A 19773-nucleotide genomic window follows, 5' to 3' on the forward strand; every position below is an offset into this window, starting at 1 on the left:
CATTTATAACAAGTGCACATAAAAAATCATACATATATAAAATACATATTATAAATATATGTAATAATGTATTTATTTATATATAAATATATCATAATTTATTTGATAAGCAACTTTTTATGTGTATATAATCCTTTTATTATTAATCACAAAATAATAATTTTGTATACTTTGTGCTATATAAGGGTAATAAATAAAATGTATTTTGACTTGCACATATGCCAATAATAATAATAAAACTGATGCATATTAAAATCACCCATTAAGAATTATTTAGTAAAATATATACAAAATTTAAGCTTTTATATTATTGTTAAGTAAATAAATTTAAAAACTTTCATCGAACATATTCCATGTAAATCAAATAAAAAAATCTCAGCTACCATAAAAAAAAATACATTCAATAAATGCCATTAAGTTTGTCTTAATAGTGGGTTTGACTCTTTTGTAGAAGTAGAGGTGGCAACGGAGCGAGTAGGGGCGGATTTTTGTTTTACCTGATTCCGCTCTGCCGTACACCAACCCGCATAGAATCCCTCACTTCTATCTGCGGGTAGTAAAACGCTGAACCCTAACCCGTTCCTGCGGGTACCTGTTCCTCCTTTATCCGTTCCTATAATTATTAAAATCCAATAAATAAAATTAAATTTCAATATTTATATAACCATCATCACATACATAACATAAATTAAAGTAAAAATTTAAATATGATACAATATTGTTAATTATTTATTAATTATTTTACATATATTATACATATTATATATTAAAATAATATATATTACATATATAACGGGACGAGTATTGTCTAAACCGACCCCGTCCTATCCCTCCCAAGAACCCATCCCGCTAAAAATCCGCCCTGAGCGGATAGGAGCGGGTGGGTACCCGCAGGTTCCTATGTAGAGCTTAGCCTCTCCTATTTATACTCTCTTTTCAATCCCAATTTATATTGACCTAATTTTTGGGGAAGCATGCGGCTTCTTTCAACAGCGGAACCATTCAATTCTCATCATTTTTGCATGCAATGATCCTAGTTCCATAGATATTTTCCATCTTCATCCATGGACTTCGATTCTGCAAATCTGTATTTTTTTATTTTTGTTTATAAATAAAAAAGATGCAAAATATTTAATTTAGCCGCTTTGATTGTGTCTATTGTCATTTTTTTAAATAAAATTAGATTTTTATTTGGTGGGGTAGAGGAGAATAGATCTGAGATCTTGCACGCAAAAATGATGTCAGTTAATGTGTTCTAATTTTTGCGAACGCATGCAGTTTCTTCCAATTGCGGAACCCATTTAATTCTCATCATTTTTGCATGCAATGATCCTAATTCCAAAGAGATTCACCGTCTTCTCCTTGTTTCATCTATGGACTTGCGATTTCTTTTGCAAATCTGTATTTTATATTTTATTTTTGTTGATAAATCAAATGAGATGTAAAACTTTCAATCTAGCCGTTCTGTGTTTATCGTCATTTTTGTTTCGAATAAAATTAAATTTTTGGTTGGTGGGGATGGAGGAAAATGGATCTGAGATCTTGCATGCAAAAATGATGTCAATTAGTGGATTCATGGATCAGAGGTAAGCCAGAATCCTACTAATTAGCTTATAAGGTAGTTTTTTTTTCAATATATATATATATTTACAGTGAAGCTCTGGTTTCAGTCAAATCAAACTTCTGCGATTTTGCTGATATGATTATGATGAAATGTCATGTTAGCTAGTGTTAAATTGGATGGAAATTAAAGATGGTTTGCGATCTTCCATTATTCGATCTTTCAAGTGATTGTATTTTTTGTATGGAATATCATGAAGTTGTCCCTGGTCCATTGCATAAATTTAGTTCTTTTTCATACATGCTCCCCTTGAAGTAGGTGTTGGAATTAAATTTTGCAGTATTTAATTAGAATGAATAAATTTTTGGAATAATAATGAACTAATGAAGTAAATGAACATAGATTTTTGTTGTTTTGTTTGATCGATATGAGTTGAGAGAAGTTGTTCTTATAAAGTGATGGTTGAGAAAAGTGTGTTTAATTTGTATCTCCCCATATTGTGACAGAGGTAGGGAAAAAAATTTGTCTTTGGGTTAAAAGAGGGATATAGACTCTGTATGCCAGACCTAAACTTTTTAATGAACTTTTGTTTTTTTAGCTTGTTCTTATTTTCATAATATTCCTATTTCTCTTCCAATAACTTTATCATCAATTATTCCACTCATTCTCTTGCACTACATGGTAAATAATTTTAATAATTTTATCCAACAGATTAGATTACTTCAATTTGAAAAAGCTAATCCAAAGAATTTCACTTTCATCCAAATGCGGAGAGAGATGTAAAACCATTGTGAGAATAGTAATAAAATTTTAATTCACAATCATTTCGATGGCAATGCCAAAAAAATTATGATAGGGTAGGTGAAAATAAAAAGCTAATAAAAAATGTATGTCATGTATGTTTTGTTGTTTTTATTTTTGTTATTTGTACCGAAAACTCCCTTTATTGGGTGGAAGTTGCTGTAACAACAATTAAAAAATAAGAGAAAGTAAAGACTCACATGTATGAGCTGTTTGTGAAGTTAATAATTAAAAGTAACTGGATAATAATTTAGTTTAACATGTTACATTATTTAACAATTTTTAACTAATAATTTTAGTTGAGTTTCATTTTTATCATAAAAAAAATTATCACCAAATTTTATATTCAGACAAACTTAAACCAAATTGATTTTCTCTCTCCATATCTATTGTCTTACAACAGGTACAAAAGAACTAAATACACTTTTTGTTTTTTCAATTTATTTTATTTTTTTGCCCTTACACTATACACGTTCACACACACTTTATTATGGATTTCTATAGTAATGTTAGAAATTTTTTTATAGGGAAAGTATGAGGAGTCAATGGAATATTTGTACAATGTGTACAATAGAGGTTTATGGAATATTAGAGATATAATAATTAGTGTTACTTTTTTTCATTAGTTAAAGTTTTTGGGATGAGTGGTATCATGACATGGTAGTAGAGTACAAGTCAACACCAGTAGTGTCACCAAAACCTCAGAAACCATCTGGTTCTGATAACATGTAGCAATCGAAAGAGAAAATGGGAGGATATTTACGGAATTATGAAAAAATTAATAATTAACTATTTTTATCGAACAAAACTTATTTTTATATAGTTTTCAATTTTTTATTGTTAGTGTTGTTAGCGTCCAAATTTTGTATACAGAAATGAATATTTACTCTCTTTTTTTCGCATTCTTTCTATTTATTGGACTAGACATTATAATTGGCTAAACTTAAGCAAAATCAGGCCTAACCAGATTAGATCATTTTCACATCTTTTCACCTCTCTTTTTTCTAAACGTAGTGACTCATTGTATAAAATTATTCTATTAGGATCGAAATCTTTTATGAAATTTACAAGTTTGTTAGGATTATGGCTTTAAATTATATTAAACAAAGGTCAATTTAGCAGCTTGACGTCAACAATGCATTCTTTTGTAGCAATTTATGGAAGTGGTATACATGGAGTTGCCACCGAGCCTCTCTTCAAGTCTTCCAAAATAATATTGTCATCTCCACAAATATTTGTATGGATTGCACCAATCTAGTCAAGTGTAAGTATAAAAAACTCCCCAATCTTTTTCTTTCTCGTGGATATCAACACACTGTGTGAATCTTGCTAATATATGTTGATGATATTGTGCTTATTGAAAATTCCATTTACGAGATTACCACCATTAAGCGAATCTTAGAATCTCATTCTAGAATTAAGGATATTGGGAAATTAAAGTATTTTTTTTTATACTAAAGTAACTCGTTATAGCAAAGAGATAGCGCTTTCACATCATTAAATATTACTGGGACCTTTTGACTAATTCTAGTCTTTTGGGAGCTAAGTTCATTAGGTTGTGTTTTCGTTTATAAAGACAGGATGTTGGGACCTTTTGACTAATTCTAGATCAATATTTATATATATATATGGTGCATATAGAGATATGACCATTGAATTGACTCACTTTGAGAATTCATAATAGTTATAATTATCGTATATTTGTCAATAGGATATTCTCAAGATGAATATAGTAATGGAGTTTCTTTTGACCTGCGACTGTCATAGTAATTAATAATGTATTTATTATACTTTGATTCCGGATACCAAATACCCTAAGATGCTACTAGTTGAATGGATATTGGGTATGATTTAAATAATTGTAGAATTAATAATTAATCAATAAAAAATCGGTCAACTCTCAATACATAATTTGAGCTCTATGATTATAATAACTGTGATGAATAAAACCTTGGCCAAGAAGATTGAATGAATGAAGAAATAAGTTTCTTAGGTCATTCAGAGTTCGTTATAATAATGTTAATAAGTTAGAATTTGACAATTAAATCATACTCTAAGGAATAACCAAAAGTTAGAAAGATAGAATGAATTATATTTTGTTCTTATCATGTTTTTAGTAAAAATATATTACTTTATACTATTAGGTTGTTGAGGAGTATTGTTAGACACCAACCTTGATTAGTAAATTACCAACCTTGATTAGTAAATTTAGTATAACTAATTTACTACCCACTTAGTATTGAACATATGGGGTCACACACTAACGAGTGTTTTAATTTTTGCTGCAGCAATTATTTAATTAATATTTTGATTTGATCAAATAAATAATTATATTAATTTAAATAGAATATTAATGTATTATTTACTAACACCAAGAATATAATAATAGTATGATAATTGAGAATGATATTTGAGAATAATTAGTTATTTTATTTCTAATTTAAATTCTAAATTTGGATGAGATCCTAACTGATTACGTTTCAAATTGAGTTATGATATGATTCATAAATTTTAAAGCTTCAAGTTTAAAATAACAAGATATGATTTAAATTTGAATTGAGATTCAAATTTAAAATCAGTAACAAATCTCATACTATATATATGTATGTCAAGAGTAGAGGAAAATCGTGAGAAAGTGTTTTATTCCTTTACCTCTACACACATAAACGTATGTGAGTCTAATTCTTGGAGAAGAATTTTATGGCGTGCAAAGAGTTGCATGAGATTTCTCAATTTAGCTTAGATGTTCATTAGTCAAGGAGTTGACAGCAAATGTTAGTCTTGGTGTGGATACACATAGAGTCTTTGTAGAATCGAAGAATAAGGTTTTTACTAAAGCGTTCGAAGGTATATAATTTAGATCTGATCTATATATATTATTTGAATAAAGTTTAAGCACAAAATAAATCTTTAGGATTATTTTTTTTCCACTGTGTGTTGTGAATACATGTTAATCCTTCACATTCTGAATTTGAATATCGATATATTATGGATTTAAATAAGGTGCACTTTTGGTCTGAACTTATTTTGAATTGAGTTTATTTGTGTGTCGTTATCATTAAGTAATTGTAGTGCATTATGGATTTAAATAAAGTGTATTTGTAGTCTGAACTTATTTTAAACTAAGATTGTTTATGTGTCGTCATTATTAAAAAATTTCGGTATATTCTAGATTTGAATTGTTATACATATAAAAAGAAGACAACGATGATAATAATAATGATAATGATAATGAAAAAGAAACATGAGAAAAAAAAGGTGAAAAAAAAGCCACAAATATATTAAAAGTCATCTAAATTTTTGGGACAAATAGACATAAAAGACACCGAAGATTTATAAGTACGATATCGAAAAAATTTTATATTACACCAAATTGTGTTTTAAAATGCACCGAAACTACCATTAAACATAACATAAATAGACTCATGGAAAAAACAAATCAAAAAAATTTGATCCAAAATCTTCAAATCAGATCAAAGAGCATTAATCGTAAACAAAGAGAATGCTGAGAATGAAGAGAACATAAAAAGGGAAGAAAACACAAAGAAGGTAGAAAAAGTTGAGAAAATTGAAAAAAAAAATTTGCATAAAAGACGCAGTTATATATAGTCGCACATTAGGTAAAAAAAATTGTTAGAGATAGTGACGTATGAAACTTAATTAGGTTATAGGAATTTAGTTAAACTTAGTTGGTTAAATGGCTTGGACGTAGTGTTTTATTGTAAAAATAAATGGGTAATATTAGCTATGTTTCATTTTAAATGAAGTGATTTGCCCATGAATTTTTTACGAGAAATTTTTTTTTAAATGATTATTGACAATTATTTCGAAAGACAATGAGGTCCTCAACAAAAAAAAAAAAATCCTTTTCAGTCCCTAATTTTTATTTTTGTGAGACTAATTAGTTTTTTTTGTCAATATTTTCTATTAATATTTACGTAATAAACCTACATGACATGTTAGACTGTTGATTTATCTATTAAGAACCAACTAAGATTAACATTTTTTTAAATATTAAAAAATAAAAAGTATTTTTTTTTTAAAAACTTGGTAATCCTTCAAAAAAATTACCAAGAGTCTGATTAAGGTCTGTTGGAAAAGCTTTAAAAGTAATTTTTTTTAGCTTTTGACTTATGAAAAGTAGTAGTATTAATGTCTGGTGTAATTTTTAAAATTAATTGTGGTTTTCTAAAAAATTATTTAGAAACTTATAGAGAAGTTAAAAAAAATGACTTATCTCCTAATACTATTATTTTTTATCATATTTTTATAAAATAAATATTTTAAAATTAAAAATTTAAATACAAAATAACTTATTTATAAACTACTTTTAATATAATAATCATTTATTATTTAAACTATTTTTTTCAAAAAAACTTAATTAAGTTATTTACCTAAACTAACCTTTAAGTATTCCTCATTTTTTACAGTTGTATTGCATGCAACAACTGCCTAAAAGAGTAAAAAGTCATAACTAGACATTGCCTATTAAATTAGATATTAAAAAATGGAATTATTATGTATTTATGTTATAAATTTGAATCACAAAGCAATTAGCTGTTTGAATTTATTCACTCGGGAGTAATATCGCCGGATTCGCCGCCAATTAATGCATTTTAATTTTCGTGTAAACATTTTCTTTTAACGAGAGAAATTTAAATAGCTCTTTGTTATTCCCGACTAATTAGTTTTAGTTTATCTTTATTTTTAGTATTTTTTATTTTTAAATTTTATAAAAAAATAAAAATAATAAAATTATATATTTTTTTATTTTTACTTTTTATTTTTTGTATTTTTTTTCACAAAATTTTAAAATTAAAAAATAAAAAATAAAAATACAAATCTAAATGCACTTTTATTCTATTTCTAGATTATATACACATATTTAAATAATAAAATAAATCGAGATTACTTATCCATTTAAAGTTAATGTAAATATATAAAAACAAATACGATTATTAGAAATATTAGGCGGCAAGTATTTTTAAAATTAAGTTTAACTAAGTTAAGATTATTATACATACACACTCTGTTGTTTTTTTCAATATCGTTATCGTTTTTTTTTTCTGCTTTGGTTTGAATTTTTTTTTCTCTCGTCATTCTACTTTGTTACCAACTCTTATTTATATTTGTGTTGTGTTTTATGGAAGTGTGTTCGTAGATGTGTCTAATAAAAATGTTTTTTTTATAACTGTGTTTAATAACTATCTTTTTTCTGGATGTGTCTCTTTATATATGTATTTAAAATATATATTAATTATTAGACACATTTACGAACACACTTCTATAAAACACAATTATAAATAAGAGTTGGCAGAATAGATATACTGTTGGTAACGTAGCGGAACAAAAAAAAATATTTAACTCGGTCTTCATTTTTTATTTTTTGGAATTAATTAGTTTTTGTGCAAAAAAAATAATATTGACTTTTTTTTGACATAAGAGTTAATCAGTCATATAAAAATAAAGTTTAGGAGTCCAATTGAGTATTTTTTTTGTCAAGAATTTCGTTGTCTTTTGAAGTAGTTGTCTGTTTAGGATTTTTTCTCTATAATTTTTTATTATTTAATATTTTTTATATTTTTTAATTTTATTTAAAAAATATAAAATAAGAAATTACATTTTATTAAACAATTAAAAAAATAATGTGAGACTGTCCAACGTGTTAATCGAATATATCGGCTCTGAGCGGGTAAACGTCTCTTCATTTCTCTTCCCAGTTCTTCTTCCCTCAGTTCTCCTCACTCTTTCTCCCTTCTGTCCCAAACGACGTCGTTTCACTTCCTCTCTTCCCTCTCCATTCTCCACTGCTACCTAGGGTTTCCCTTCCCTTTCATCACCATTATCATAGTAATAGTAAGTAACATTCTTCCTTCTCTCTTTCTTTAATTGCACTTTTTGACTTTTGCTGTTTTCCTAACCTGCATTGCAATTGCTGCATGCAGCTGTTATCTTCTTGAAAATGCAAGTTTTAAAGCTTTCGAGCTTCGTTCTGTTTATGAGCCATTTTCTCTTTCAAATGAGATTTTTTTTTATTTTTAATTTTTTTTGTAACAAGACTAAAGCATTCACAAGTTAGCTTTCTGAACTTTCATCGCTCTTTGATTTTTGATATAATAGCACGTAATGCGCTGTTAATGTTTCTCACTTCTTGATCCTCTTTATGCAGATGAGTTTTGTCCTTAAAAAGGATCGGAAAACTATATGCAGTGTCAAGTCCACAAACGCGCCTACTGAACTGTATGAATTATTCTTCTTACTGAAGCATACTTTAGTTTTCTATATTCTTTAGCATTTATTGTGTGTGATTCATTTGCTGACGTGAAAAAAGTTTTTGCAGGTCCAATGAGTTGAACATACATACAATGAAACATATGAAAGTATCAGGAATTTCCATGTTGCCCCAGTTTTCATTGGACCCTGCCCCAGAAAATTCGCATGAAAAGCACGAGTGGAGAAGGTTCTTGGATTTCCTGCACAAGTATGACATGGTGTGCTACTTCTATTAATTATTATTTCAGCTCTGGCATGCATATGTTTGTGATTATGATGAAATCCTTTATTTATAATGGTTGCTATAATTGTTAGCACGGTTTAATGCCAATTAGGCCTCGTTTGATATAACTGTCTCAAGAAAAAAATATAAACACTGGGAGGCATAAATCTATTTGAGGAAGGTCTAGGCATAAAATACAAGATGTCTCTGTTCTAGGGCAAAGTTTGCCTAATTTTGTATCCACTAGAGCGGGAGCAGAAGGGGACCAAGGAAGAGATGCTACTCTTATGTCTTATCTCTGACACCTGTCTCTGTATCTTTTGTTCTCAACTTAAGCATATGCATGTTTGGCTACATGATTCTATGTGTCTATTAAAAACTAAAAGATTATGTATCAAAACAAGAAAAAGAACTGAAATATTCATTTGATGACAATAAAACAACACATAATGGGATTTTGTGATTAATGAGTGTGATTTATCCTATCCGTTAATCACTTTTCACTGTCTTTGCAATGTCTAAGACTCATTTTTGGCAGATTGCTATTGCAGACTTTGAGCCATACAAGTTTTACATTCTGCCCCCTGCTAAAGCCTCGACATCTACCCGAGTTAGTGTTGCCTATCGGATAGGCAAGACATGCGTTGTGGATAGTAGACCACGGGATTGCGAATCAGGTATGCATTCTATGGTACATCGAATTTTATTTTTCTCTTAAAACAATGTAATCAGTTAATACTTCAGTTAAAATAATCTCATGCACATTATTTCAATCTATTTGTGATCTAATTAATTGATGGCTTGGCACGCATTTATTCTTTTTGTGCATTGTGTTGTATTTTATTGTTTGTTTTTGAGGTGTAGCTGTAGCATGTTGTTTGTAGCTCTGGTTTATCTATAATTTGGGAGTTTGCTTTTCCTTTCCAAATGGTGAAGATGACTATGGAGTCCTATATTTGAATCTTAGTTTCTCCTGGTCATTTAAATTGGTGAAGTAATTTGGACTAGATAATTCTTTAGCAGGTTCGCACTTGGCTGAGGAGCATCGCCGACCTAATACTTCGATGATGAGAGGCCCAGCAAATGGTGCAGAAGTTTGTTCCTCTGATCCTAACTGCCCTCAAACTGATGATTGTGCCAACCATTCTATGAGTGAAACTTGTGATGAATTGAAAAGTAAAACTCATATGAAGCAGGATAGACTCTTCGAGAAAAATTACATACGAGCAGACCCAAGTTACCTAAAAACTCTTGGTCAAGCTCATTCTGGATGGATTTTTGGTGGGATAGCTGAGCTTGTTGATAATTCAAGGGATGCCAAAGCCTCCAAGTAGGTTTTTTGTTTCTTGTTGGCTATTTGCTTGTTTCTCTTTGGTAGTTAACTTGCTATCTACCAGTACTTTATTTTACTCTAACTTTTCTTTCTTGGATCTACTTTCATGAAACATGAGTTTGCATTGGAAATGCTATTTTTAAAATAATTTCTTTACTTCCAAAATGGAGCTACACAAAGAGACATGTCTTGGAGGCAATTTTTAAGCCAATTTTTGTACCTTTGGGAGATGCATCTCTACCATTCCACTATGTTCTTTTTCTTCCTATTTCAAGACAGGAACCGAGTGTTTCCTTAGGATCTACAAGCATTTTTTCCCTTTCTCAAGGCAATACCTAGTCCTCTCTTTTGTAATATTCTCTGTCATCAATTGATTTCTTTTCTTTTAATTTTCCTATAAAAAAATAGTAATAAATGGTTATATCAAATCTTCAACATTAGAGGTAAAGGATCCAAGGTATTCTCTTAAAATTGTACCTATTATTGCTTGGATGTCACAGGTTGGATATTTTTGTAGAGATGATCAAGTTGAAGAAATCTGGGAAGAATGTTCCTATGTTGTCAATTATTGATAATGGTCAAGGGATGAACCATGACGAGATTGTGAAAATGGTATCGTTTGGGCATAAACAACCTGATAAAGATGTCAAGGATCACATTGGCAGATTTGGCATCGGATTCAAGGTTGTTATTTCTTTTCCTCCTTTTTGGGTTTTCCACTGCTCACCTTAGTTTTGCTCCCTTTGGGTTGATTTGTCTAATTGTCTTTGAATCTAAGGTAACTCTGTCCTTTGCCTTTGTCTTTGATGCCTATTTGAACTTCAAAGTGTTTGTGGGTGTTACATGCTGAAAAGCTTTTGTTTTCTTGGATCTCCAACAACCAGTATCTTCCTGACAAAGTCTAGTTGTTTTGTATCACTATCTTTTGGTTTTTTGGTGGCTGGTTTAAGAGAATGCTTTATGTCCATTTTACACAATTATTCTCTAATGTGAATAAAATAATAACAATGCCTTATCCTACTAGGTGGAGTTGACTACATGAATAAACAACGCCGTTGAGTTCTATCATGTATCATGTCTACAATGAGACCCTTTACATGTAGATCTCTTTTGACCACCTCATGTGTGATTTCTTTTGCCTTTCCTCTACCATTCGCTAACGTCTATCTTCCATCTAATCTACCCTCCTAACTGGATGCTTTGCTGATTTTCTTCCCACATGTCCAAACCACTAAGTGCTATTCCAACTTTCTCTCATATATCTTCGTTCTATGTTTTGTGCATACGTGTGTGATCGTTCAGCCATCTCAGCAACCTAATCTTTGGCGTTCAATGCAGGGCGAAGCATATGGTTGCCCGGTTGGTTAAATGCTATAAATGAGTGTAGTAATTCTCTATTCTTAACAATAGGACCCAGAGAATTCTTAGTTCATCATGCTATTGGTCTAGGTTTACATACAACTACATTGATCTTAGTAAAAGGTGCTTTGGATGCACGTGGTTCTAGTTAATGCCAGATAAAAAAGATCTTGGTTATAGTTTTCCTGCGATGGTCCTGGACAAGGTGATACTTGTGATATTTCAGCTTGGACGCATTTTATTTGCCGCCCAACACTATGTTTAATAAAACATAGCCGGCCTAATGGCGATAAAATTTCCCATTAAGTTTCAAGTATATTTTTTTTGTCACATATAAAACCAGACGCACTTTGCCACTTTGACAATCCCGTTTGCGTCCTATGTTTTACATCCTCCTCAATTTCTCCATTATGCTGTTCGATACACCCAAGATACTTAAAATACTTTACTTGCGATAGGATGCTTTTTCTATTTTTCACTTTTGTATTATTATTTTTCTCTCACCTACGGAACTTTCATTCCATATATTCCATCTTACCGCGGCTTATGTGCAAACCATACTCCTCTAAGGCTCTTCTCCACAACTCTCACTTTTGAATTAAAGGTTTCCTTATTTCTCCCATAAGGACAATGTCATCGGCAAAAACATGCCTAGGGTGCTGATTCCTGGATATGTTCAGTATCTCCTAAACCAATGTAAAGAGATATGGACTTAGAGATGGTCCTTAGTGCAATCCTACACCAATAGGAAATTTCTCTGTCACATTATACTCTTCTTTTCCGAGACCTTCCATAGGACCTTTCTTGATACTCTATCATATGCTTCTTTTTTTTCCAAAGCAATAAACACCATGTGTAGATCCTTTTGTTATTCTAGAGTCTCCATCATTCTCCTTAACAAGTATATATCTTAACCTTAGGTGGTAGATCTATTTGGCATAAAGCCAAACTAGTTCTTAGAGACCTATGTCTCCTATCTCAACCTATGTTCTATGACTCTCTCCCATAACTTCATGGTATGACCTATGTGCTTGATCCTTCTGTAGTTGTTACAATTTTGTATATCCTTTTTTCTTGTAAATAGGGACTAAGGTGTTTTTCCTCCACTCATTTGACATCCTCTCAGACGCTAGGATCTCGTTAAAAAGTTTGGTTAACCAACCTATGCTTTTGCCTCCGAAGCCTCTACTATGAATAAATATCTTTTATAAAATATAAGAAGAATTGAAACTAGTTAAGGCTTGTTTTGCTTGCTTGACTTTTGTGTGTTGGAATTTCTCTTAGCTGTGTGCTGATACCTTGGCATCATTGTGGATATTGACAGAAGCATAAATTGATCTTATACAACCCCTTGTTCTCTCACAAAACCCCATTCCAGGTTAAAAGGATGACATATAAGATAGATTTTAATTCACAGCCTTGTTTTGTTTTGTGTCAAATTATAAGATAAATAAGATCTCTTCAGTTTACACTTTGTCTTTTTGCTTGACGTTGACTGAATTCATAATTGTTTTTCCTTCGTGGTTTTCTTACTTAGACAGGAGCAATGAGGCTTGGGAGGGATGTTCTTGTTCTAACCCAGACTGCTAACTCCAGATCTTTAGCGTTTCTTTCACAATCTTTGAATGAAGGCAAAGATGTATGGAGAGTTCTATGAAATTTTGTTTTGTTGTATTTCATACATCATTAATTGTTGTTGTGGGTTTAAAAATAAATCGTCTTACTTCCAGATGGTAGATGTCATTAAACAACCCAATGCTGATTGACACGTATTTATTATTCTAAATAATGATGGAATTTCTGTTAGTTCATACTGCTATCCTTTTAAATGATTTTACTGCAGAATATTGAGATTCCAATAGTTAGTTACTGTCGGCAAGGACAACAGGTGGAAATTGACACAGCTGTTCAGTCTGAAGCTTTGGCAAAAAACAATTTGAAAGCTATTAAGGACTTTTCACCATTTGACAAGTATCTAATTGGGGAGAAGGCAGCCTTGTTTTGTGGTGCTACAGGAACACAGATCTACATATGGAACCTTGATGAATGGGGGTCAGGTTATTGTCTAGAATGGCAAGATGGACTGTTTGGTGGGAGTTCTTTCCACCAAGGCGACATTTTTGTCCGCTCTAGAAGGATTCGTTCTCGTCAAGGCCAAGTTAGTCTGAAGGTTTGGCACCACTTTTGCTTTTTCAAGTTTGTCATTTGAAACTATGTATCCTGTTTTATGTTCTGTTGCATTCAGGTTCCACTAGACTTCTCGCTACGAGCTTATTTAGAAGTCATATTCTTAGTTCCACGAATGAAGATGTTTGTTCAAGGAACACTGGTAATCCATTCTTGCACAGCTTGCTTATAATATTATGCTTTTTGGAGAATGCTTCAGTGCACTTCAAATTTCCAGGTGTGTGTTGCACCATACAATCTAATGTAAAGATTGTGGGGGCAAACATCAATTGCTTATATTGCACTATATTAATTTCTAGTCTTAGTCAGATTCAAATTGTGATTTGTTACATTTAAAAGTGACAAAAAAGGTGTATTTAAAGTGATCACAAAATTATACACTTTCTTTTTTCTCTTTTCTCTTGAAGAAATTTAAAATTTCAATATTTCATATAGCAATTTTATTTTTATCAATATGATCTTGAAATTAGATAGACTTATTCTGAAGTTTAAGAGAACTTTTTTTGAGGTACTTCGCAATTTTTTAGATCACGCAAAGAAAATAGGTAATTTTCAAATGCATCTAAACATCTTTGAAGTCTGGCTAGAGATATAAAATTAATACAGAGCACTATAAGTGATCCGTGCACCAGTGCACCTCAATCTTCCTCATTATTTCAAGGTTCTCCACACACCTTGATGATTGAAGTGCAACTAAGACAACCCTTTGTTTATACATTATAACTAGCCAGGGGCCACGGAAGTTGATGATTTATGATCTTTAAGCCTTGTTAGCTTCATTCTAATTGTTCCTCTTATCTTTGCTCAGGTTAAAAGTCGACCACTAGCAAAATTTCTAACAAAAACTGTTGTGGAATCTGGTGACATCTTGGGAAATCCTGTTGAATTAACTCTGGGATATAGTGAATTAGAATGGGAGCAGGGAAACTGTGGAATATTTTTGTACTGGCATGGTCGTTTAATTGAGGTGAGTTAGTCCACATTGTTGGAGTAACCATTATGGGGAACTTGGCATGCTATAATTTATAAACTACCATTGGAAGATACATGAACCTGATGATCTTGGATTTCATGGGTATTAATCATTCCTATGATTATTCCAGATGTGCCTGTTAGAATATAAAACAACTGATGTGCTTTTACCTGACAATTTAAGCATTATAGAATTGTTTCAAAATGATAAAGCCACTAAAAGCTAGATTTTATCTTATTTTTGTGCAATAGATGCTACTTTAACTTTCTCTTTATTTCAAAATTTCTGTTGCTCTTTTGTTTGGCTACTCTTCCAACACATTTTCATGTTTGACTGTGCATGCTTAGCTTCACTCTATATAATACTGGAGTTTATATTTGTCTGTTTTCCTTTGTAGGCTTACAAGAGAGTTGGTGGTATGATCCATAGTGCAGATGTAGGGCGGGGTATAATTGGTGTCATAGATGTGACCAATTTAATGGTATGGTCTTTTCGGATTGCATTTCCTTGAAAGCATTATGTTGCTTTGGTATCTTTTTTTTTCCTAGACTCCAACCATTTTTCAAACATACGAGGGAATAATGTTTACATGCTTAGATAGTTTTACTTAATTTGGTTGTGTGTTGCAAATGGAATTATGTACTTTGTTAAGCTGTCTAAATGATAAGTCTTCTTTCTCTCTTTTTTTAATATTTTTATTTTTTTAACAAAAATTATTTGTCTGATGTTCCTAGATTATATTTTAGTTTGCTTGCATTGTTACGATGAGTTAATGCAATTCACATATATAAATTTTATTTTAAAAGATAGTTTAACTATTTAATATAATTAAATATATTTAATGACATGAAGATCTAAAAATTAAAAAGTACATATATGAGGAAATACATGTTCTTGATTTAATTAGTTTCCATCTTTGATCCTTGTATTTTGCAATGCTATTTTATGTTCTTTGCATTCTGCCAAGGATTTTCTATTCTCAAGAGCCTCAGTTATACTTATGTTCTGCCTACTTTTCATGGAACTTACTTTGAGTAAATTTCTCCAATTGAACTTCTAAAGAATTTTCTAATACCTGTATCTTATGGGAATCAATGTTGTTATCAGAGTCTTTACTTGAATGCTGTCAACAATTATTTGTTCATTTTATCTAAAAACACACTTTCTTTACATCTTAACTCCTGTACTTGTTTTGTGCTTACTGGCATAGGATGATAAGGATGGCCGTGTTTGGGTGCATAACAACAAGCAGGGATTTCAAGACTCTGAGTCATATGCGCTACTTGAGGAGTGGCTTGCGAAAAAAGCAGATGAATACTGGGACAAAAATTTTGATTCACTTAAGTTGGTAAAGCTCTTCTGAAAATTCTATTGTTCTATTGTAATAATAGAGGGGTTGCTTCTCAATTTATCATTGCTATTTCTTGTTTTGAGTAACAGAATTTGCTTGTAATTAGGTAAACGTTGTGTTAATAGTTATGTTCATCTTATGAGACATGTTAGAAATTTGACATTCACTTTGGTTTTCCTCCTACACTAGTATCTCTGGTTGAATGGGAGAATAAACTGATGTTTTAAATGGATAAATAGGGGGTTAGAAGTCACTATTCATGCTACAAACTCCAATTTTTTACATATATATCTTTGTTTACTAGGGAAATGTGCTGAACTGTACTTTCGTTTCTTTTTCCAGCATAAAGATAATTGTATCTACAAACCTGATTCCGAATGGGTGCAATGTGACAAGTGCAGAAAGTGGAGAATGTTACCTCATAACTATGACGTCGAAAAATTACCTATGCAATGGTATCCTAAACGATAGTCCATTTCATATTTGCTTGAGTAACTGTGTTTTCATGTCATGAAAATTTGCTCTATATTTCATGATTACTTATGTTGCATTATTAATCCTTTTGCAATTATTGCTATTTTAGGTTCTGCTATATGCAGCCTTTTGGGGGTCAATGTTCAGATGAAGAACAAAAGATGGCACCTGGCACAGTTAATCTTTCCGATAAGCGTTCAGGATATGACTGCAAGCATAAAGATTCTGATAGGATAAAGATGGAAGGTGTTACGAATGCCTCTGGTGAAGGTTAGGCATCTGCTCATTTAGTATTTACAAACCAGTAGATGATATTTGCACGATTGTTTTTAAAAGTCTGCTTAACACCAAATGTTACTTGTTAGATATAATAATTGTTCCTTTTAACTCTTGTTCTAGCAAAAAAAGGGCTAGGTTTGAAGTTAGGACCAACACTGTATTGTGAAGTTCACTTCTGTTTAGTCTCAAGACTTTCAGGATACACTTGTGAGGTCACTTGAACCAACAAATTCGAGGTTTTTTTTTTTTTGTTTTTTGTGTTTGGGGAAAATTGGCTTTATTTAATTAAAGATGATTAAATATACTCTGTAACAATGAGAACTTTCTCAAAGTTGTCTTCAATTAATTGTTTTCCATTTTTTTTAAATGATGTTGAAGTGAACCCTAAAATAAGTTCCACTAGAGCACAAATATTACATAGTCTTCTAGTCCTTGGTTTTTCAGAAGCCTTTGCTTTGTGTGATGAACATGGCAGATGAGAGAAGGGTGAGCTTCCAGATTGAGGAGACCAAACCTCAGGTGTTAAAGAGGTTGAGAAGAGGACCTCCATCTCCGAATCATGAGAATGCAAAGTCTAGATCACCTTCCTCAACAAAGCTGTATGAAGAACATACAGCTGAGAAGAGGGTGAGGTTTGAAATTGAAAAACCTTCGGCCTTACAGAGGTTGAGAAGAGGACCTCCTCCATCTCCAAATCATGAGAATTCAAAGTCTAGATCACCTTCCTCAACAAAACTGTATGATGAAAATACAGCTGAGAAGAGGGTGAGGTTTAAAATTGAAAACACCAGACCTTCGGCCTTACAGAGGTTGGGAAGAGGACCTCCATCTCCAAATCATGAGGATTCAAAGTCTAGATCACCTTCCTCAACAAGGCCGGGAAAGGTGCACCCACTCCGATAGAATTTTGCAGGCTACAAAAACCACATGAAAAGTTGTTTATATTTTGTTTTATTTTCTGCTGTGCTGGTGTATAGGGAAATCTTAGAAAATATTTTGTTCAGTGGAAGGATATATGTCAATGAATCTTGTTCGACTTGAATTTAGTCTATAGATAATATAAATAAAGTCTGTATTATATTTCCCAATGCTATGGTTCAACATTGCAGGTACTGTTTTTACTTATTTACTAACAATTGCACTAGAAGGAAATGATGTTATAGGAAAAGCATACTTATGTGCATTAAAAACTTCAAAGTTTTATTCTCCCTAAACTGTATTGCTAATAAGTGTTCTTGTTACTTGTTAGCAAAATTTTTCTACTTTTGAGTATGCCTTTTTCGATTCTCAATCATTTGTCTGAATGATAAAATATCTCTTCACAAATCGAAAATCTCTAATTGGATTTTAACCATCCAAGTAATTGATCTAAGTAGTCTAGACACATTAATAAGTCACCATTTAAAGGGGTAATTTAGACTAATTACTTGGATAATCAAGGACCGATTTGGAATTTTCAAATTGTGGAAGGATGCCTTGTCTTTTGAAAAAAAAAAGGCCCGGATTGAAAATGACATTTAATTTTTATTTTTAAGGTTTTGCGAAAATTTAAAGAACAGCCATAAAAGATTTGAAAAAATACCAAATTTAAAATGATAGAATATTAGTGGTGGCAAAATCATAATTTTAACATTATAGCCCAATTTTCTATAATTAATATTTATCCTTCAAAATCTACAATGTTTTTAGTTTAAGCTTTTTTGTTATAATTGGTTTATTTTTGTCTATAATATTATTATTTGAAAAAAAATGGATAAATTTATACCAAAAGTATATTCAAAATCAAGAAACGAAAATCTAAAAATAAATAACAATTATACATCAAATAATTAAAATAAATGGTTTCACGATAACTTTTATTCCTTTATTTGTTTTACGTGTGTTATTTTATAGCAGAGTTCAAACCATATTTTTTCAATGTTCACTCCCAATAATTTTGCTGTTCTTAGTATTCTGAACAAATCATCTTTTGTTACAGAAAAAAAGAATAACATTTGGTTCTTTTGATAAAAAACTGAAAAAAATTCTTACTATGATTATGCATGGATGTTAAATTAATTTGCTTGTATTTTGCCCAACACCCACTCGTGTGCATGATGAGAAATCAATATATCATGATTTAGGTTTTAAATCTATATCTGAAAAAAAATAAAAGAAAACTCATTCACTAACACGACACACAATAATAAAATAGCTACATCTATATGATAAATTCATTAATTAAAAAAAATGGTTAAACCTCATACTCAAAAGATACCTTCTAACTCCGATGAACTGATGCCAGTTTAGGACATGTTTGGTTTTTTCTTTTTTTTTTCAGTATTTACAATTTTGTAAGAGAAGAAGTGAAATATAAAATAAAAATAAAAATAGAATTTTAATTTTATTATAAAATTCCAAAAACAAAAAATATTATAACATAATTTTATAAAAAATCAGAAACCAAACACACTAAATTTCTAAAAAATCTGAAAATTACATTCCATGCAGTGTCACAAGTTTTTTTTCTGTTTATCTACGATATTTTTCATTCAATGGGCCAAAAATTAATTCGTCGCAACTCTGAAGTCCATTTAAAAGTATGCAATATCACAACTTTAATTCAACTATATTGATGAAAAATATATACTATCACTGTTTCACAGTTGATTAATCAAATAAAAACTGAACTATACATCTAAATAATTTCTTTTCTGAGAGCTATATAATTTTATATGCATATTATATGCATATATATACACATTATTGATTCATTCCTCTAAACGAACGGATAAGAATTGAAGGTGTTTTGTGAGGTCAATAGTGTATTGGATCCCGCATCTCAATAATTTTTCATATATATTGAGTGAAATTGGAATATGTATTGTATTATATACATACCCATATATATAGTAGACAATTTCGTAATTGAAATATGTTGAGTTATATGCATGGTGATATGATTGCATGAATAATGAAT

At 30.8% G+C, this 19773-nt stretch overlaps 1 protein-coding gene across 6 annotated transcripts; it reads left to right on the top strand.

The window, feature by feature from the left end:
• Positions 1 to 888: 888 nt before the first annotated feature.
• LOC107487385 (uncharacterized) lies at positions 889 to 17902 on the top strand. Of its 6 annotated transcripts, XR_008009526.1 has the most exons (17): positions 889 to 1586; positions 3514 to 3626; positions 8532 to 8602; positions 8703 to 8853; positions 9397 to 9535; positions 9879 to 10188; positions 10692 to 10875; positions 13088 to 13189; positions 13394 to 13720; positions 13796 to 13879; positions 14546 to 14704; positions 15108 to 15191; positions 15921 to 16058; positions 16404 to 16516; positions 16645 to 16805; positions 17290 to 17771; positions 17829 to 17902. XR_008009526.1 is itself a non-coding variant. In XM_016108005.3 (16 exons), exons 3-16 carry the CDS (start codon positions 8532 to 8534, stop codon positions 17715 to 17717), a joined length of 2451 nt encoding a protein of 816 aa, XP_015963491.1. In that variant the 5' UTR covers positions 889 to 1586; positions 3514 to 3626; the 3' UTR covers positions 17718 to 17902. The 6 variants fall into 6 exon arrangements, 5 of the variants coding, with proteins under 5 accessions (XP_015963491.1, XP_052118130.1, XP_052118129.1 ...); XM_016108005.3 differs by having other exon boundaries at positions 17290 to 17902; XM_052262170.1 differs by having other exon boundaries at positions 9882 to 10188; positions 17290 to 17902.
• Positions 17903 to 19773: the final 1871 nt, after the last annotated feature.

The sequence above is a fragment of the Arachis duranensis genome, chromosome 5 (assembly GCF_000817695.3).
Source record: "Arachis duranensis cultivar V14167 chromosome 5, aradu.V14167.gnm2.J7QH, whole genome shotgun sequence".
Taxonomy (NCBI): Eukaryota; Viridiplantae; Streptophyta; class Magnoliopsida; order Fabales; family Fabaceae; genus Arachis; species Arachis duranensis.